Raw genomic sequence first — 22405 nt, 5'->3', positions numbered from 1 at the left:
TTAACAGGATAATTAACACAGGTTAGACCATTGTGCAGGCGGTGTCTGCGTCAAGGCACTTGGAGACCACCTCTCTGAACTCTGCACCTAAATCCATAGAAAGAAACAGGAAACGCCCAGCCCTTGCCAGACGCTGGAATGAATACTCATGAACCGGGAAGCTGACGGGGCGAACTGGGCGCAGTCCCACCAAAGGGAAGAAGGTGGCAGCACTTCACACCACGTTCCCCTCACCGTGCCTGGGCTCTGGACCCGATACCGCGGCAGCGGGAAAGCCAGAGACAGCCTCACCGTCCCCTGAACGCGCTCATTTACTCATGTGCTTATGGTCTATCTTTTCAACTAGAACTGGGCTTCAGGCCAGGAAGGACCCAGCTGTCTCCTTCCTTGCTATACCCCCGTGCCCACAGTGGGCTGGCACTTACTACTCGCTGCTCAGTAAATATCTGATGCGTGAAAGGATAACTATGTGTAGGAGTTTCTGCAAAATGCAAGAGGTATTTACTATTAATAGGAAAAAGGTTTCATCACAGCAACAGGTCCAATAAGAAAAACAGATACAGTGCCATTTTCCAGCCACACCCAAGGACAGATGAAGTTAAGAGAAGAAATCTCATTTTGGCACATCAGCATAAAACTGATGAATATTCTATTAAGATCCTTCCCTAAGATCTCCCCTAAACACCCAGTCTTTAAAACCCCTCAAAACAAAGGTCCCGCCTTGTTGGTTATGGCTCAGTTGGTTGGGTGTAGTCCCGTACACCAGAAGGTTACTGGTTCAATTCTTGTCAGGGCACATGGCCAGGTTGCAGGCTTGATCCCCAGTGGGGGGCATGCAGAAGGCAGCCGATCGATGTTCTGCTCTCACATATATGTTTCTCTTTCTCTCTCCTCTCTCCCTTTCCCTTCTTCTCTCTCTAAAAACCAATAAAAATACAAAAAACAAAGAAGGTCCCAGCGAGCTCTCTCCCTTCTGGGAACACACCCTAATCTTTCCCCTCCCCCTCCCCCTCCATAGGCATGGATCTCCTAAACTCTAAGGGACCCCACAAGGCTTGCAACCAGAGCAGCAATGGGCAGTGGCAGTTTGTCCCAGGCAAACCCCAGAACCAGTCCCTAAGCTCTCCTTTTCTCTGGCTTCCCAGTGAGCTGAAGCAGCCCAGCCTAGGCTCATTTCTCCACCTAGTCCTTCCTTTTGTTATCCTAGGACCTTCCTTGTTTCATTGTCCTCAGCTTTAATAAAAGTCCTCTAAAATTAAAAAAAAAAGAAAGAAAAACATATAATAGCCTCATGATGTTGATAATGCACTTACTGTTCTTCAGTCTCCATTTTTGGCTTAAACAATTAGGAACAGAAGGGTAGTTTCTTTCTTTTCTTTAAATATATTTTTATTGATTTCAGAGAAAGGAAAGGAGAGAGAGAGAGAAAAAAAAACATCAATGATGAGAGAGTCATTGATCGGCTGCCTCCTGCACGGCCCCAACTGGAGATCAAGCCCTCAGCCGGGGTATGTGCCCTGACCGGGAATCGAACCCTGATCACTTGGACCCTAGGCCGATGCTCAACTGCTGAGCCATGCAGGCTGGGCAGAAGGGTAGTTTCTTAACATGAAAAGCCTTTAAGCTAATAACCAATATCATTCTTCATGATGAAATATCAAAAGTCTCATTTAAAATCAGAAACAAGAAAAACTGTCCAACCATTACAACTACATCTTACAAATGTTTAGTTAATTGAAAATTGGCAATATATAAAAAATAGAAACAACAGTATAACAAACCTCACGTACCCATCGCCCAGCTTCAGCAATAACAACTCCTAGCCAATCTGGTTTCATCTCTATCCTTACCCACCTTCCCAACTCTTACATCACTCTTGCAAATCTCGCACATCGTATCTTCTCCTCCATTTGCAACTGTTAAAGATAAGGACTCTTCAAAAACAAACAAAAATAAACGAAAAACCACAATACCATTTCATACCGAAATCTCTTCAATAATTTCTTAACAGCATTAAACATCTGACTGCATCAACAATGTCACCTTTTACACTGCTTGAATCACTTCCTGCCTTCTCAAAGCCATGTTCCAGAAAAATAATACGTTTTGGCCTGACTGTGACATTTTCTTCTTAACATGTGGCTCGAACTCACACGCCAGTAACACCTGAGGCAGCCACACTTATTCAGGACTCTCTGGGCAAGGGTCAGTCACTCCTTGGTCCAGGGTGTTCCTGAAAACCTTTGGCCACAGAGCTACTTCTAGGAAAGAATGGGAGGTGAATCTTCCAAGAGAAGTGAAGGGCACAGCTTTGTGGGTTTTGATAGTGAAAAGAAACCCTTCAAGCGAAATTAACAAGGGAGCCACAATGAACAAAATCAGGTAGAATAAATTGCTCTGTGCAAAAAGCCAATAGCCCTTTACTTGTGTAGCTGTGCTATTAGCATGAGAAACTCGATATGCAGAGACCAGAATTCAGAAAAGGTGACGGAACTTCTTGTCTCTCATCGGTCTGGCTGAATTATAGGCTGCTAAACAAGAATCTCAGCACCGTGTTTCCTTTAGACCACTAAGCCTCAGTATTTGACGAAAACAGTAAGAACACAACTGTATTCCCATGTTGGACATCGTTGCAGACATTAACCTCACATGTCTTACATGTCCTTAAAAGACTGGAGAGTTCCACTTTCAGAAGAATAATGTCATTATTCCACAAATATTTCCCAAGTACCTACTCTGTGCCAGACACTGTTTTTAATTGCTTAGAGTACGCCATGAAGGAGATAAAAACCCCTTGTAGTGTAGTGGTGGAGGGACAAACAATAAACAGGCATAATAAATAAGCAAATGATATGAGTGTTGAAAGTGATGTGCTATGTAAAAACTGTGGGGCAGGGTGAGGGGTCAGGGGTGGCTTACTGCTGGCGGTCAGCGGTGGTTAGAGTAGGTTTCACGGAGAAAGTGACAGAGAAATGCCTGAAGGAGACAGAAAGTGAGCCAAGTTGATAGCTGAGGGAAGCATTCCAAGCTGAGGGAACAGTCCCATGGGCCCCTGCAGTGGGACACACGCCTGCTGTGTTCAGGGAACTGCGAGGAACCCAGCACGACAGAGGGGTGGGTGAGAGGCTGGGAAAGAGTCAAGTTCACAGCAGAGGGCTGGATCATGCTAAGGCCTTATGGGTCATTTTAGGAACTTAAACTGGATTTCACATGGAAACTTACAAGACTGCTTGAAAGTGGGGAGTTGTATTTATCACGCCTTGCTGTTTTCTGTATTTCTGATGCTTTGATGTCTAGAGCCTGGCTGACCCTGGAGAGACAGCCAGCGACTCGGCTAGGATTCCACTTTTCATGTGCAGACCAACCCAGAGCCCATACCACCCCCCCCATCTCTTTTATCCCGCTCTAACATTCTGGACCACTGTCCACCTGCCCTCTCATTCCAGGGCCAGGTACCAGGCAAGTAGGGACTACCCCTAGGCCCCGGACCGCCCTGAAATCGCTCAAACTAGCCAAACCTGCCTACCCTGCCTCACCCATTCCTCCCACAGAAACCACAATGAAGGCTCCTGCCCACATTCTCCCCGGGCTCTCTCTGCCTCCTGACCAACGCTGCTCTTCCCCCGGGGTCCTGCTTGCTGTGGCGTGTCCCCTCCTCCTGGCAACTAGCTTTTCAATGACATCTGTTGATCTGTTGGCCTCATCCTACCTGAACAATAACAAAACCTACATTTTAAAACAGGAGTATTTATATTATAAAAGCACCCACTAGAGAATTTCTTTGGGTAGTGTTTAAAATTCTTTCCTTGAATAAAAAATTCAGAAAGATGACTTGCAATAATCCAGCTCCTAAGCAAAATGAAAATCTTTTCTATGCCCTAGTGAATTATAAACTCCAAAGGTTGGATCAGCTTCCAACAGTTCATCTTCTGTACTTCCAATGTCATAAGATATCCCCACAGTTCCTTTAGTGAATGTGCAGTTTTTTGCTGGCACCACTTCCGCTGTGACATTTCATCCATTTGGCCACAACCACTTTCTTTATTTCAATAAACTTGCACTGACTTCCTCTGGCGACCTATCCAGAGCCTCTCGAAGGCAGCACCGTCCCCTTGCCCACGGTGGGCTGTTTTCTCCTCTAACCCCATTTACACTCAATTCAGACTTCACTTCTGCATGATCACTTTTCATTTCTTTGCTGCACTTTCATCTTTGTTGGCTAGTTCCTTCTTTCAGCGATCTGTTTTTGGGCCATGTCATGGGTATGGTCACGGAGAGACGCGGTGACAACACATTTTCAGTCTGTGCTTGAACTGAGCAGCAGCTAGGCAGAGACCCATCACAGAGATGCTGAAAAAAGTGATGTGATTGGTCACTGATCACGCTGCACATCTGTTATTTACGTAGCGGTTTGTGGACTGAAGAGCTAGCAGCAAAGCCCCTACTTTATGCAATTATTCACAGTTAAAACACTGATGTCCTAAATCTGAAACATGTTATTGGGGGTCTGGTATTATTTAACTACTCTGAAATCTGTGCACGTTGGAGCTGTGCAAATCGAGTGTTACCTGTACTCCTTTTCAAATCTGACTGCCACTACCTCAAACTGCCATGCAGAGCCTTCCTCTATCTCCAGGGAGAACTCTACATAAACCCTCTTGAAACCACCGAAGGTTTGGCTTATCTTCCAACACAAGCTAGAACGATAAAGTAAGGGCAAGGCCAGGAGCACAAAGTGCAGGGGGCTGGTGTGAGAGGCTGCAGATTGCAGGTGACTCCCAGTGGCAATGACAGGAACAGGGCTATGACTCTCAGGAGTTCTGAGCAGGGAGGGACTCTGGGGGTGCTCCATCAACCCCAATTCAACAGATGAGGACAGTAATTTCCCAAAGCAAAGCAGTGGCAAAGCTGGACCTTCGTGTCCCAGCTCCTCCTCAGCCATCTTTCCATGGTGCCCCCTGACGTTCTCTTGCTTTGCTAGAAATCCTTGTACCATTCCTTTGACAAGTTTAATCAAAGAAGTGCTGAAAAATATCTTTTTGAGGAGAGCAGTAATCTATCTTTGATAGCGAAGTTAGAATAATCTTTCCTGGTGAAAGCTAATTATGAAAAAGATGAAGACAAAACTTTCTCTTAACCTAAACTTGACAATATAAGTGTTCATCATTATCAGTGATCTCTAAATAAGGGCATGTCTACATGTCTCCAAATGGATTACAAACGTCAACTACTGAACATTCAGTTTTCAGAATACCTGGTTGGGCTTAAGCAAAACTGGGTAACAGGGAGCTTTTAGAATAGACCACATGTATAAATCATGTAATTTGTATCTAAATAATACTAAAGAAGTGGCCAATTTGATCAAAGAAGCTTAGGGTCAATTTATTTGGGAAAAGAAATGGCTTGGAAGCTTTCCTTAAGTGTCCCTAGGAAAGTGATGCTAGTAACAGCTCATGTTTGATGAGAATTTTCTAAGGGCCAGCCATTATACTGAAAGTGCTTTAAATATCTCGTGCCATGACCCTTTTACAAGTTCTTTGAAAGTAGGCATTATCTCCATTTTACAGATACGGAAGCAAAGGCTTGAAAATGGTTAAGAGATTTGCCCATAGCCAACAGCCACATAGCCAGAAAGATTTGAACAGAGGTCAGCCTGACCCCAAGGCCTGTGTAATCATTATGTTAAATAATCTCCTCTCTGACAGTTTTATTTTTACTCCCTAAAATATAGGACCCAAATTCCCACCAACTTTGTGGCTCTACCAAACTGGCTGGGTTAAGTAGAGGACACAATTTGGTAGCAGCTGTGAGAACAGACAGGAGGGGAAATGCTGGCCATAGCAAGTTACTGGGTCTGAGCTTCTCCAGCACTCAGTCGTTTCACTTAATGTGCAAAGAACAGTCCCCCATGAGGCCACATGATCTCCAACATCTAAAATCTCCAATATATAACAGCTCCAGAAAAACCCATGTCCATACATATGGAACAATAAGTTTTAAAGGGAAGTGCTGGTGTGCTGGTTTGTTAGGAAAAAGCTTAGGTCACAGCTGTGAGGATCCGTTCCCATGCATAGTCGGAAAGCCCAGGGTAAGGGGAGGGGCACAGCACTCTAAGCAGAAACACATCAACTCTATGCACTGGGGGAGGAACTGTGCCTAGGGCATCAGTGAAGAAAAGGCCACTTGATTTTCAGATGTTAACATGTTGATGTGAATCTAGTGCCTCATAATATTTCCCCTGCTTTTTATCTTCTTGCCAGTGCTGGAAAATATGACTTGTGCTGTGAGTCACAGCCACTCACCAGGAGAGACATCTTCTACAGCCCTGACTGCGCTTCTCCTAACACTTCCACCTGGCCCACTCCTAATAGTGCTCCTGCCGTCTCTTGTGGGGTGTGTGGAGCCCCAGTTGCATGTCCTCACGGGGGAGCAATGTTCTTATCAAGCAAGTTCCTCCCAAGTCCTGAGGGCTCTGGTTGGTGTAGCTAATTAACATTTCCGGCATACCAGTGAGTAACAGAGTAGGTATTTTTCTCTGACAAAGCAAAAACAAAAAATGAAGGCTCTAGGACATAGTAGGATTCTTTTTTAAGACAGTTGTACTGTCAATAGTAGGAACACAAACAAGTTAACTAGATAGCATTGCTCCTAAAATTAGAGTGCCACGAAACCGACTGACCAGACCCCTCCATGCGGTTAGGGAGCATGGAGCCTCTAACATGTAGGTACTTGATAGATTTTTGTTGATTAGATTAATGAGTGAAACTCTACATCTGAATGAGGCCAAGCAGTAAAGGCATCCTTAGCTCTAAGCCTCTTATCTTTTTAAGAAGAATCTCAATGATTCCTATCCTCACTCAGAGAAGGGCTCTTGACCACTTCCATCTGCTGTCATTTGTGGCCAAATTCATGTGCCGGGAACCAGGCAGGGGACACAGTAGCATTCAAAACATTCAAGCTCTCGCACTGGGTGATGGGTTCATGGTATTTGCTTTATTATTATATTTCATAGCTTATGAGTACAAACTAAAAATATTTTGTATGTTTTAATATATCTAATAAATCCAAAATTATAGACAATTGTTTGTCAGTAATGTGGAGTGGGGCTGTTAAGGGAAATTTAAATCCTGCTGAGGACCAGATCATGTTTGAGATGACAGAAATACAGCACACTTGAGGTTTTGTTATAAAATCTGATTGCTAAGCGTGCATATTAAAAAATAAGGGCAACCACTAGATAAACAGAAGCACAATCTATAGTTTCTAAAACAGAGAAAATAAAAGGTAATTCTGAAAGCTCAATGTGACAAAAAGCAGAAACAAGAAAAAAGTAAAAAAAAAAAAAACATACATAATCAAGAATGCACATTAACACTACAGACTCAAAAGGTCAGCAAATATTAACAGATGTTGATGATACTGGCTTGGTCCTGCCATAGACACTAATAGATCACACAGTCAAAAATTAAGATAAAGATGTTTTGAATAGGATAATTAATAAAGTTGAATTAATGAATGAATATAGAACCCTGTATTCAACATATAAAGGTACACCTTTTTAAAAAGCTTTTGGTGGAATATTAATTTCAAAACTATCTTCATGATTAGCCACCAAACAACTTGCAACAAATATTAAAGCATCAATAATAGCTCTGGCTGGTGTGGTTCAGTTGGTTGGAGTGTTGTCCCGTACACCGAAAGGTCGCAGGTTCAATCCCCAGTCGGGGCACATACACAGGTTGTGGGTTTGATCCCCAGTCGGGGTGCACAAGGGAGGCAACTGATGGATGTTCCTCTCTCACATCAATTGATCCCCAGTCGGGGTGCATAAGGGAGGCAACAGATGGATGTTCCTCTCTCACATCAATGTTTCTCCCTCTCCCCTCTCCCCTTTCCCTCTCTCTCTAAAATCAATAAAAACATATCCTTAGGTGAGGATTAAAAAAAAAAAAATCAGTAACAAAGGCATCAAAGCAATTTAATGGAGGAAGGAAGGTACAGTCTTTTCAACAAATGGAACTGGAATACTGGACATCAATATGGGAAAAGAAATGAGCCTTGACCTCTATATCACACCATACACAAAAATGAACTTGAGGTAGAGAATAGATCTAAAATTAAAAGTTAAAACATTTCTAGAAGAAAAATTATCTTCTCAACCTGGGAGTAGGTAAAGATTCTTCAAACACAGGAAGAAGTGATGAATTAGACTATATCGAAATTAAGAATTTTGCTCAAAAGCCAGACTTATGGAAAATGAACAGAAGAGCCACAGATTGGAAGAAATATTCTCAAAATCAGACTTATAATAAGAATATATAAAGAACTCCTACAACTCAATTACTTTATAAAAGTCAACCCAATTAAAAATAGACAGAAGACATAACCAAACATTTACAAAAGAAGATAAATAAATGGCTAGTAACCAAATAAAAAAGTGTTCAGCCTTATTAGTCATGAAGAAATGCAAATTTAACCATAAGAGAATATTATTACTCATGCACTAGATTAGCTACAACTAAGAGACTGAAACATCAAATACAACCAAGAACTTGAGTAACCAGAACTCTCGTATTGCTTGTGGGAGTGTAAAATGGTACAATCACTTTGAAAAAAGATCTGGAAGTACATTATCTTATAGAAGTAAGCACACTATTATTTTGGAGGTTTTAGCAAGATAATTAGAGAACCAAAAAAAGAGGCATTCAGATTAGAAAAGAAAAAAATAACATAATTTTGTACATAGAAAATCCTAAGGAATCTACAAAAAACTGTAAGAGCAAATAAGAGTTCAGCAAGGTTGCAGAATACAAGATCAATATACAGAAAAAAGAATGTACTTCTATACATTAGCAATGAACACCCCCCCCCCCCAAATGAAATTAAGAAAACAATTCCATTTGCCACAGCATCAAAAAGAATAAAATATTTCAGGAATAAATTTAACAAAAATATGAAAGATATACACTGGAAACTATAAAACATTGTTGAAAGAAGTTAAAGAAAATCTAAATAAATAGAAAGACATCTATGTTAATGGACTGAAAGACAAAAGTATTGCCCTGGTCGGTGTGGCTCAGTGGTTAGAGCGTCAGCCTGCCCACGAAGGGTCATGGGTTCAATTCCTGGTCAAGGGCGAATACCTGGGTTGCAGGTTCAGTCCCCACCCTTGGTCAGGGTGCATTTAGGAGGCAACCAGCCGATGCACATCAATGTTTCTCTCTCTCTCCCCCCTCCCCCCCCTTCCCACTCTCTCTGAAAATCAATGGAAAAAGTATCCTCAAGTGAGGATTAGCAAAAAAAAAAAAAGACGAAACTGTTAACGTAGTAATAATCCCAAAATTGATGTATAGATTTACAGCAATCACTATCAAAATTCACACTGGTCCCCTGCACCCCCAAATTAACAAACTGGTCCTAAATTCATATGAAGATGCAAAGAACAAAGCCAAAACAATCTTGAAAAATACGGAGAGAGTTGGGGAACTCACATTTCAAAACTAGAGTAATAAAGACAGTGTGGTACTGGCATACACGACAAACGTCGATGGAACAGAATTGAGAATCCAGAAATGAACCCTCATAATTTTGGTCAGTTGAATTTTGACAAAGGTGCCAAGACAATTCAATAGACAATTCAAAGAATATTTTCAAATCAAAGCTGCTGGGACAACTAGATATCCACATGCAAAAGAAGAAAGCCCTACCTCACACCAAATGCAAAAACTAACTCCAAACAGACCATAGAGCTAAAACTAGAAAACTCTTAGGAAAAAAACAACAACAAAGGAGTAAACTGGTGACTTTATTAGGCAATAGAGTCTTATATATGACGTCAAACAATGTAAAAGAAAAATGCCTACAACCTGTTACCTTTCAAATAAAGCTTAAAAATATTCAAAACAAAGTATTATGAATGTATGAATACATGTGCAGAATAAATATACAAGTACCTGTCATAATCAGCCTCCACAGAGAGGTTACTCTTAGGGAGGCAAAGGGGTAAATAAGGGCTTAAACAGTATCTGCAGACCTTTGTTTCTGAAAAAAACTCAGAAGAATAGGGTATACTGTTAATATTTGATAAAAGTGGGCATGGGTGTATATTTGTACCTTTATGAATGTTTGAAATACTTTACAATTTGACAAATTACATTTTTAAAAGAATGAGATTTCCTTATCATGAGCATGCATTGCCAGTAAGCACAGGGCAAAAATGAAAGTAAATTAAACTAACAGGTCTAAAAAACTATACTAATCCCAATAAATATTCTGGAAGTTGCTTTGGGAATAAATACTGTTATTAGATCCTTTGTCATTGCCTTTATTCGAAAAGGACTACAAAGTACGTGCGCCCAGAACGATTACTGGAATTTTCCACTTGTTTGTATCCTATACAGATAGTTGTGGCTTGTGTTTATTTTAGTAAATTTCTCTCTCTCTCTCTCTGCTCCTAATTTTGTTTTCATCAAATTTTCCCAAGCTTAAATCTCTTCCTTTTCTGTTTTTTTTTGCCTTTCCCAAGATTTGCATTTCCTTTTCCAAGCAATGGTAAAACATTATTTTCTTTTCCATTTGCTCATAAATCAAACAGTACATTTCCTTGGTTGGCTCTTCCCTTTCATCCACATGCTGGTTGACTTGTTTACATCTCTGCTGCATCTTCACTTGTCCCAAGTGCAGGACAAGCTTCCAGGTGCTAGCAAGCTGCCGTTTCCATGAGGAGGAGGCTCCCTTATGCAGGCCCACCGGGATGACGGGTATGCAGAGGGGAATTCGACAGTTATCAAAAAGGGTACAGACCCTTTCACACGTTTCCCCAAAGGGGCCGAGGGGGCTGGAGGGAGGACACAGTTGCTGTTCCCTCAGTGTTAGAGCCCAGAAGGCCGCTTGGCTCAAGTCACACGGGAAAACAAAGGGGAGGAGCCTTTTGTCATTTTCTCTTCCCCGCCAACAACAACAATTATCATTTATTGAGCACCTTCCAGGCCAGGCAGTCTTCTAGGCACTCAATGCTATTCCATTTAACTCATAATTCCCTATGGGAGAGGCATTATCAGCTCCATGTTCCACACAGGGCACTGGGTAGAGAAGTGGAGCAATACATGAGAGGCCCCCCAGCTGGTTAAAGGTAGAGGGAGGGCCCCAGCCAGTTTACTCAGTGGTTAGAGAGTCACCCACGGTCTGAAGGGTCCGGGGTCCAATTTCGGCCAAGGGCACGTGCCTTGGTTGCAGGCTTGATCCCTGGCCCCAGTCAGGGTGCATTGGGGAGGCAACCAGTTGATGTGTTTCTCCCACATCAATGTTTCCTCTCTCTCTCTCTCTCTCTCTCTCTCTCTCTCTCTCCGTTCCACTCTCTCTGAAAAGCAATGGGGGGGGGAAGGTAGAGGGAGCATTCACACACACCTGTGGCTCAGGGCAAAGCCCCGCCCTTTCCCACTCTCGCCTCTTCCCTTTCTGGCTGCGGCAGGGTGGGAGTGGACTAGTTTTTGGTGGAAGGGTTGTCTTCACAGCCCATCATGCAATTCTATTTATACTCAAGATGGGGCCATGCTTAAGTCTGCAAGAAAACAACTGGATTCCTCAGGTATGACATTAATAAAAGGAAGCAAGACCCATATATACACACTATGTGCTATGTACAGGTATGTATGTAGGGGCAGGATGTCTGTCTACCATAGTACCAGAAGGGTTGCTCAGACGCTGCTCATGTCACCATGTGCTCCAGGAACAAAGCCCCTGCTGGGTAATGGAGACGTACCTGGACAGGATCCTGTGTCAGTCTCATGGGCCCAATGCGCACCTCCGCAGAAGAAACCTGCTAAATAAAGGAGAGCACATGAGATGTCTCACATCTGAAACTAAAAGGAATGACAAACTCTTCCTTACACAGGATGTTACATATGCCACTTTGCAGACGCGAAATAGAAGGACCCAACTTACTGACGCAGAGACAGTTTACAAAACACCATGTCCACACAATCCTGGTTTGAAAAAGCATACATACCTTATATGCACTAAACATGTCTGGGAGGTTAGATCCCCAAATGCTAAGTAGTTGGATTTCGGGTTATTTTTACTTTAAGTGCACAGAGTTTTACAACAAGCATGTACTGATTTATGGGAGGAAACAATTCAATTCAATAACTGCTTACAGAGCACCAACTATGTGTTGGGCACCATGCTAGGTTGAGATTTTGAAAGTTCAAAAGACTGAAAATTTCTCTCAAGTGTGGAAGCTAAAGCATTTCTATGGCCTAAGAGGCATTCCTATATTTAGGTCTTACTTGTCTTATCTTCATGTTTTAGTATAAAGAATAAAAGCTTACTCTTACCCATGCTCACCATGAATAGATTATTCATGTCAACTGTATTTCCCTAGAGAAACACCACGCCATGACCACAGTGCCCCTGGCTCCAGGAACGAGCCAAGCTGTTCACTGGCCAGCGTCATCTGCCTGCCTTTGGCTGCAAGCACAAACCAGTGTGTGCATTTCTAATCACTGTACTTGGGTTTCCAAAAATGACTTCTCTTTAGACAATTGAATTGAAGGTCTTGGCCTTGCCTCCATGGATCCAATTTTGTTTTTCTCTAAGAGGCTGCAGTCATCTTGCCACTACTTGGAAGTTTACCCTGCACTCGACACATTGTGTTGGCCCCTGTCAGTCCTACCGGACACCTTCAGCAATTCATAGGACCGCCGACCCCGCAGTGACGCAAGGGCCCTAGGGGCTTTATGAGATAAAACACAAACTGGAAAACCAGCACTTTCTTTATACTTTTGAAGACTAAACATTTTACTTTTCTCCTTTCTTCCCCTTTCCCCAAGTTTAACTCTTGATGGCGTGAATTTTTTACAAAACATCACAAGTTGCTGAGATTCTTTTCATTCTTTTCCTCTGTAAGGTGATCCCCCCACCACACCCCAGCATCATCTGGGACGAAATGATACTGGGGGCACCTTAGCCTCTCAGCAGAAAACTCATCCAAGGCTCCTGGTCTCTGTGATGGGTTCTCAGGAGGGCAAAGCTCCGCTCTCCTGCTCTGCCTGGTGAGGTAGCCTCCAGACAGTGGGGTCCTTTCAGCAGGCCTGGTGCAACTAAAACCAGCTAGGAGCCTCAAGTCCCTAAGCCCTTGGCCCAGTGACCAGTCCCTTCAGTGTTTCACTGCTGTCTCCAGGTAAAAGTGATGCACTCAAGTTGAGTGCATCACTCATGTTAGTTTTCTCTAAGCAAAGCAATGTCCTGCAAGGTGTCTGTGCTGACACCAGCACCCAGTGTACCTGGACAATCCCCAATTATAATTCCACTGGAGAGGACTGTCACCAGGCATCCTGCATGACTGGGACTCTGGACCCCACCCAGCTCCACCCTAAAAGCAGTTTTTATCTTCGGAAGCAGACACTCGCCTTTGAAAGCACTGCAACTGCCAGCATTTTATTAAACTGAAAAGTTAACGATTAAGAAGTGAAGCCAATCTGGTGGAGTAGGCAGATTTGATTGATAATTCGGGATATCCTTTCACTGTCCCTGTGATCTGCCTTGGGAATCCCCAACACAGAAGCCTCCTCCAACAAGACCACCTGTTAATGTGTCTCCAGCAGAAGTGGCTCCCAACGGGGCCATCCAGGGGTACAAAATAAACAAACAAAATAAGAAATCAATAAAAGCTTTAATGGAACAGAGGAAAAAGTGAGTCTCTTTGGAAGGCTGAGACCGGGAGAAAGATCCCCTGCTAGAAGGGCACAGACTGTCCAAAAAGTAATCATCATTCACACCTAACCAATGCATTCCTGCATACTTTGTAAGAATCCAGTATGTGCAAGAATAGTTACATGGGCCATTTTAAACACCTCATGACTGTGTGAACTCTCCCTCAGCCCCTTTCTGTCCCAAGCATTGTGCTAGGCACTCTCCCCAGGTGACCTTAGTGGGAGACAGGCAATGACACTGAGAGACAACATGGAGTTTGAAAAGCAACGTTCAGTCTAGAAGATACTGTTTTCCTGACCAAAGACAGAATGACCTACTTTCTCCACAGCCAGAAATTTAATCTCTGCCTGACCCCAGCTCAGCAGGAAGCTACCACCTGAGGCAGAGCCCAGCAGAGGGACCACAAGGCTGGTGGACCCTCTCTAAGACCTTTGCCTCTCCCATCTCTACCTTCCTCCAGCCCCACTCATGCCTCCACTGCCAGCGTGGGGCCTTCGTTTACCAGTTTCTCTAGTCCTGGCCAACACTTTGCTTCCTGTCTCTCGGTTTTCCTTGTCCTTCTTAGTCCTTGCTCCCAGTCATCTGACCTTGGCTTCTGTGCACAAGGGGGGACAACTCTCCCACAGAACCCGGAGCCTCTCTTCACTGGCTCTGAGGACTGGCCAGGCAGTGACCGGCAGAGGAAAATCTGCAGCAGGTATATTCACAGACAGCAGTTGGCAGAGGCCTGTTCCTGACCCAGGCGTCTTATTGCCTGCATTTCACCCATTTGTAAGAGCCAATTATGAAGAGAAACAGGAGACCATTTACTGATGGCTGTGTAGCCAGGCCAAGATTCGCTACTTCAAAGAGTGAACTTTGAGCAACTGCAGATGCACACATCCTCAATTAGTATATTAGCTCTGATTCCAGGAAGTGACCAATTTGCCAAGGACACAGAAGCACGAAGGCAGTGGGGTCACAGGTAACACAACCCCAGATCCTGAGAGGAGAGGAGGGTGGGACGGCAGTGTGAAAAGAGACGAGCTTCCTAGCCACTCTGACCACATGGCTTTTCCCAGCAGCCCAATGGGAAGGACTGCTCACTGACAGCGTGGTGTTACCTGTCAAACATTCATAGTATGTTAAATATTTGTGTGTACATGGTAACATACACACAAACATGCAGGGTGTCCCAAAAAAATGTACACACACTTTTTCTGACAGCTCAATTGATGTTTCTTTTCAGAGTTAATCCATTGGAATTAATAATTATTCAAAGTGTGTACACATTTTGGGGGGACACCCTATATATACATGTAGGAGGGGCACCAATTCACATTCAGATTAACTGGCTCTTTAGGGGAAATAAATAGTCCTATTTTGTAGCATTTAGTAATTCTGTGGTGTAAATATTTTCACTTTAGCCGATCTCAATCTGGTAACATAGGTCCCTGAATGTGCAATTGGGAATATATCTTTTCATTTGGAGAGGGTCTATGAGTGGGAAACTCATTTAGTCTTTGCTGATCAGCAAATATCTATCACTCACTTTTGTTTGATAGTTTAGCAAGATACAGAATTCTGGTTGATACACATTTTCCCTCAGAAGCTGAGAAAAAGGAGATAACACTTCTGGTTTTGAAGGTGGGGAGAGCAAGGAAGGCTTTGTGCAGACAAGCAGGTCATGAGGAATAGAAGATGTAGGGACAGGGCCGGGAGAGGGAATTTCAGGCTTATGGAACAACATAAGCAAAGGCACAGAGGCAAGAAAAGAAAGATATGTAAGAGCCCAAGAAATGCTATCTAAAATACAAGAAACCAGTAAGTATTAGTAACCAGAACATATAACAAAACCTTTAAAAAGTCAATAAAAAGAGAACCAAGATGAAAGTTGGGCAAAAATTTGAAAAATAAATTCACAGGATAAGAAATGAGTATGAAGGAATGCTCCACCTTTAGTTATCAGGAAAATAAAAATTTTTAATGACAATGACACACCAGTCATTTTTTAAATCAACAGACTGGTATAATTAAGAAGTCAAATGCTCTCCAGCATGGGCAAGAAGGTAGACCCACAGGAGCTCGTGCACTGTTGGTGGGTGTGTAAACTGGTCCAGCCACTTTGAAGAACATTTTGGAAGTTTCTTTTAAAGATGAAGGAATACATATCCTACAATCCAACTCCTATGTGAGTGTTTCTCTGGGGTATGTATATAAGGAGGCATTTATGAGAATATTTGGAGAAGATTTATAACCAAAAATTGGAAACAGTCTAATCTGTAATCCATTCACATCATCACCAGAAAAACTAATATATTGAGGAACAGTCATGTAATGGAATATTATACAATAAAAATGAATCAGCTAGAGCTACCCATTCAAAATAGACGAATCTCACAAACATCAAATAAAAAAGTTTAAAATACACACATGCCTTAGAATACTACTGAGTTTTAGAATATTAACACAAATGTAGTTTAGGAATATATTATAACTGTACAGAGAAATGCTTATAGATTCCCAGCTGAGGCAAGTGTCCTGCTGGTGGAGAGAGGCATGAATTCAGGGAAGGAAATACCAGGCTTCAGCTACTGTTCATCATCTATTTTCTTAAGCAGTGAGTAGTGAGTAGATAGGTGTTCACTAAATTACACTTTCTAGTTCGCTGTATGTCTTAAATAATGCAAAATCAATATAAAATGTGTTTCATTTCATTGGAAAAACTTATTTTCTATGTTTGGGTTAACATTAATTGAGCAGTAGCCACTACATAAATATTCTACATATACCATTTCTTTCTAAGTGTTTGGTAAAATAAGGTGCTGTATTTAAAATTCCTCAAAATACAGATTGTTTCCCTGAGACTTGATAAAATGAAATCCTAAGAAAACTGAGCTGGGACTCAGGAGACTTTGCTCAAGATAAGTGACCATTCTGCACCTCAGTGAGGCAGAGGGGCTGAGGAATCCCCATGCACATGGTCTCACGTAAAGTCACAGCTATCCCACCTCTTCACAGCTAAAGAAGCAACAGCTTCCAAAGGAGAAGTAACCCACCCGAGAGGCTGGAGCTGAGATTTAAGCCCAGACCGCCTTACTTGGAAGGCCATGCTCTTATTTATATATTCGCTTATAACGCAATTTGTTCCAGAAAGGTCTTAGGATGATGTACAAAGTAAAAGTTTTAACAGGACTTGTATATAAGAAGTGAAAGAGCTGGCTGAGAAATAACAAGCATGGGGAAGATGAAGAGGGTGGGGACATCAGTGTGTGTGGCTGTCAGCCCACACAGTCAGCTACCAGCAACAGGAGAGGCTGCCCTCGGTGGTCCCGTGCACCAGAGTGGATGGTGATGGGCTTCCCAGCACCATGTCTTCCAATGGCGCCCCCATGCGCTCTCCTCCACTCCCCAGTCACTGTTGGTGACAAGGCTGTTCTTCCTTACAAATATTACTACACTCAGCGAGCATCACTGGGCAAGTGGAGGAGAGAACAATATATCCTGCTGTGCCTGGGAAACAACGCCCTGGGAAAGGAGAGGCCATCCTCTGGTCGGCACTGAAGAGGCGATGAAAAATCCACGCAGGTGCCACTGGATTCAGACCCGGGAGACGGGGCCGGTGGAGTCTAGCAGAGATGCCATCCCCTCCCCACAAATGTCAAATGGAAGAGAGAACTATTCACACAACACAGTCATTTCATCTATGGACATGAGAAAAGAACTCAGTCTAATATCTACTATGCATTAAAATGGAAAGAAAAAAATGGTCCAGAATATAATTCATGAAATGGTGAGCACCTGAAGGAGGCTGGCATGAGGAAGCCTTAGAGAGCATTCTCTTCAGAGGAAAAAAACACCAACACACCTCAATATCGTGATTATTTCAAAGGGCTTTACATCATGCACGCAATGCAAGAATAAACGCAGGAAGCTTTCATAAACATCACAATTCAGCCACAGGGTCACTGGGCCCAGAGCGTGTAAAAACAACACCATTCCCAGATTCCAAAGGTCAAGCCCAGAGCCTGCCTTGGAAAGCAGGGGAATTTAAAGGCAACCGCAAAACGTGACATCCCTCCACTAACCTCCTTTTATAGGGGCATTACTGATGATAGAAACTGTGGGATGACTTCAAGCATTTAAAATTACACTGTATAAGAGAGAACAAGTAAAGAACAGCTTAATTTTTATTATTCAGGTGGCAATTGTTCAGATTATGAAAAAACCCGAGCATTTCAGATGCTCCTCCATCCTGCGATATGCCTTCTCCTTAACAGTAAATAGAGACGGGAGGAAGTGGGGAGGGATGATATTAAAATCGGTCAACTCTGCAACATGGTCAGCAAGCAGTTCTGGTAAATAGATTTGTTGGGCAAGGAGACAGAAACCATCTGCTAAAATGAACTTGAGATTTCCTGTGGATTTCAATTATCCATGCTGCCTCTGCTCTCAATTTTATCATTGATAAGCTAGAGCTGCCTTAGAGAACCAATAGCTAAATGTCTTCCCTGCTTGGCTCCAGGAAAATCTCACACTCGGTCCGTGGTGACCTTGAAGCAACTCTGGCCTTTTAGCCACATCTATGACTGCACCAAAAATTCAACCGGGCTGGCTTTCCTGACTGTAGCATGGCAGGACCATACACACAGGTGAACTGCAACCATCAGTCGCCACGTCCACAGATCACATGGGCCTCAGGGGTGACGAATCGGCCTCAAGAACTGATTCCCTTTCAAAACTATTCTCATTTCAACAAATCCCACTTAAAATAGCTCATGAGAAGGAACCTGCAAAACGCAAGTGCCCTCCTTTTTGAAAAGAATTTTACTTAATGGGCAAAAACAATGATTTCTAAACCATTATTCATAAAACGTACAGTTCACATGCCAAAGATGTAAAACCTAAGTGGAGCGCTGTTCAGTGAAAACCTCAACATTTATAGAAGCTTAGCATACACCACAGCTGCCCCTGAGACCAGCAGGGCTTACCCGGGGAGGGTCTCCCCAGGGGCCTGCGGCCCCTCCCGTGTTTAGCTGGATCATTCTGGTGGAAGTGTGGATAGACTAAGGGGGTCAAGACTGAAAAACCTGACATCAGAAAGGAGCTGCTGCTGTGGTCTAGCCCAATGGTTCTCAAAACGTGGTTCCTCAGCCAGCAGCAGCAGCACCAGGAACTCACTAGAACTGGAGAATCTCAGGCCAGCCCGACCTGAATCAGGAACTCGGGGGTGGGCGGGGCAGTGTGTACTCTGCCTGGCCCTCCAGGTGACTGTGATGCTCTCGAAGTCTGAGCCCCTGGTGTAGACCAGAGGCGATGAGCGCCTGCATGAGGAGCAGCGGTGGGGGGTAGAAAGAAGAGATAAACAGAGGCAGACACTGTGTAGGTCATAAAATTAACTGAGACCTGTGGGCAAGGAAAGGGGAAAAAAAGGAATTCAAGGATTTGGGTCTGAGTGATTGGGTGGGGCTGTCAAAAAATACAAGAGGTCAAGTGGGCTCACGGGGGATGGTGAGTTAGGTGCTGGACATGGGGAGTCTGAGAGGCCGCAGGGCATCCGACGTCTCAGGCGGTGGGATGTATGAGCGACACCAGCCCGGAGGAGGGGCAGTTACAGCCACGGCATCACTCAGAGCAGGAGACCAATGGCAGAGCTCTGGAGACACCAGTTTCAGAGGCCGGGGAGAGGCAGAGAAGTCTACAGAGAGCTGGAGGGAGGAAAGAAAGACGGGAAGCAAGTGGATTCTTCTGGAACCTGTTACATCCACAGGACACAGCTAAGTAGGTTCTGTCCCTCTAACTTAATACTAGGAATCTATTTACATAGCTCACCATAATCAATAAGAGAACAGAAACACATGATTATTTCAAGAGATGCCAAGATGGCATTTTTATAAAATTAAACATTCATTAAAAAACTCCTTTTATTGATATTCTCCCCAATATCCATTCCTCCTCTCTTCCCATAGGTCGCTGACTCCTGTTTGGGGATCTATGTGGTTCTAAAGAAAATATGTGAATTTATGTGAATATGACTCAGCATTTCATTTCCCTGGCTACAGTCACCAGTTAGGGGTAGTCAAGAGACTTAGGCTGTTTTAATTGAAGTTTTATCTCAGGATTTTGTTAGCAATTCTGAAAAAAGCCCCTCCTCTCCTCCCCCCCATCCTTCCCTTCCCCCCTCTTTTCCTCAACCCCCCCCCAACACACACACAAAGAAACATAGCCAGTTTGTTGTTCATTACATCTTGACACCATGTGAGAATGGACACAACACCATGGAAAGTAGAGTGGAAAAGTGGAAAGAAATCAAATCCTTTGTAACACCACCAAACTGCCAGATTAAGGCTGGGCCAATGCCGTGCCAGTTCTACCTCTGCGCTTTTCAGTTACGTGGGCCACTCAGTTGCCTTTTATTTTTAAGTCATAAAGTTGCAAGGCTGAATAAGCTTTTCTGTACTCAACACTGAAAGAATCCCAATGGAAACTGATGACTTCTCTCCTTGATATCAGAAAGAGATCTGATAAGATGTATCCTTTTGGTGGGGAACAGGCCACCCACGTTATGTATGTAACAGTGTGTAGCTTCCCAGAGAGAGGAACAGAAAACAATCACAACCCAAACTACAGTCAAAACCAACACCTGAGTACAGGAGAATTGACATTCCAACTGAGGGATAACAGAGTTACTTTTTTATCTTTGGACCAAGATCACTTATGGAATTTCTGGAAAATCAGAAGTCTGAACAGAAGCTAATGCAACCCAAGGTCTCACAGCCAAACGCCAGTCCTAAGGCAGAGCTTCTCCTTATATAGCTTGTCAGAAGATTTCTCAGTTTGGGTTCATGGAAAACAAATTCCCTAATTTCTGGAAAGTTCAAACAACTTGTCTCTGGTGTTTATATTTTAAGGTCAGTTTGGCTGGATATTGATTAATTGGCTCACTTTTTCTTTTCTAGATTATCTTTAACATGCTTCTCTACAGTCTCTTGCTTTAAGCATTGCTATACCGATCTGATTTTCCTTCCCTTGAATGTAACTTAATCTTTCTGCCAGGATAACTCAAAATATATTTTTAAGGGCAATTATAACACTAGAATATACGGGTGTCCCCCAAAAATGTATACACACTTTGAGTCTCATATTCATGTAGAATAACTGCCAGGAACTGGCTAACAAAGTTATGAAGGAAGAGGTAAGAGGGTTTTGCTCTGCCGGATGTGACACGTGACCTCAAAGATATAGCTACTAGAGCAGTGTGGTTCTAGTAGAGCCATTAGTGAAATACAAAAGAAAGCTCAGGAACACACACACCTTATAAATAGGTACACGAACAAATACGAATTTGTACAGCTTTCCAGTTCCTAGGCTTTCTATGATCTATTATTGATCCTTTCTGCTAGAACCACACTGCCTTGGAAGCACGGTTTTAGTAAACAGTAAAAGTTTCACTTTATGGCAGTGGGAAGAAATGGGTAATTCAGAAATTTCAATAATGATAGGACAGTTGGTTAAAGTGCAGGGAAAAATTAAGTCAACTCCATGCATTATAACATAGCCAAATAACTTACAGATAAAATTTTTAAATGGAAAAAGCTGCATGAGAATATTGAAAGAAAGAAAAGAAAAAAAGGTGAACACATATATCACTCAAGGGCCTAGAATGCCTTGCTAAAAATAACATCAAACACATATACACTGAAGGAAATTATTGCTAGATTTTTATTAATAAAAATAAATATGAAAAGTATAATAAATAAAAAACTGTGAAAAGTATTTGTAATATGTGATAGAAAAGGAGTTGGCATCTTATCGGAGTTTTTAAAAAGCTCTCATAAGGCAATTATAAGAAAGTCAAAATCCCAATTAAAAATAGGACAATCAAGGACAGGCCATTCATAAAACAAACACACAAAGAGATGTATAAATTATGCAACAATGCTTAGCTTCTCTGGCAATCCAAAAATGCAAATCAAAGATAGATTCTACTTTTGCTTATCAAATTCCAAATATTGTAAGTAATGACCCCCAACACTGTCAAAGGTCTGAGGGAACCAATATTTTCCTCCCTCGAGAGAAAGGAAAACTGTCCCCGTGACAATGGATCCCTTAACACACACCAAGTGCCTTCCTGGGGCACAGTAACTTAAATGGTTAAGACCTTAAATTGTGTCTGAGACTCTTTCAATTGCTGTCCCCAACCCTCTGTTTATGTACTTACCATGATATTTATCATGTAGTAATTTTATCACCATAACCACAAACTGTCAGGGGCAGGAGGACCCTAGGAGACAGATGCCAGCTCCATCCAACCACAGTCAGAGAACCAGTAAATGATCAGCTATGACAAGATATGTCCCAGCACCCAAAGCCCAAATCCAGCTGCTACAACCAAGACTCACAGATATTTGGTGAGTGGGTGTTTAATTTAATACATCATTAAAAAGCCGAAAAAACCCTTGGTAAATGGTAGATTACTCTGTTCCTTGGCACAAAATGCAGGCTGCTGAAGAACTAGAGCTGCCAATGTTGCTGTTGGATAAAAGGTTTTTAATATGACAGCAAATCTGGAATTCCTTTTCCCCACGTGCGCCTAAGCGGTAATAACACTGGCATCCTGGGGAGGGCAGATGCCAGGTCTGTATTATTCATGGCTGTTTCTCCAGGGCTTGGCACGCAGGCAGTTGATAAATGATAGGTATTAGGATGATGA

General features: G+C 42.8%; 1 protein-coding gene across 2 annotated transcripts in view; it reads right to left on the bottom strand.

Moving 5' to 3' along the window:
• PDE8B (phosphodiesterase 8B) overlaps positions 1-22405 on the bottom strand; it is a 169907-nt gene that overhangs the window by 74970 nt on the left and 72532 nt on the right. Inside the window, exon 2 of one of the 2 annotated variants that reach the window (XM_087815421.1) lies at positions 11762-11821. In XM_087815421.1, the coding sequence (XP_087671547.1) occupies positions 11762-11821 (60 nt within the window). The remainder of the gene's footprint in view (positions 1-11761; positions 11822-22405) is intronic. The other variant, XM_087815422.1, reaches the window with a different exon arrangement.

Source organism: Miniopterus natalensis, chromosome 3 (assembly GCF_054644295.1).
Source record: "Miniopterus natalensis isolate mMinNat1 chromosome 3, mMinNat1.hap1, whole genome shotgun sequence".
NCBI classification, from domain to species: domain Eukaryota; kingdom Metazoa; phylum Chordata; class Mammalia; order Chiroptera; family Miniopteridae; genus Miniopterus; species Miniopterus natalensis.
This window is presented reverse-complemented; position numbering and strand designations above follow the sequence as displayed.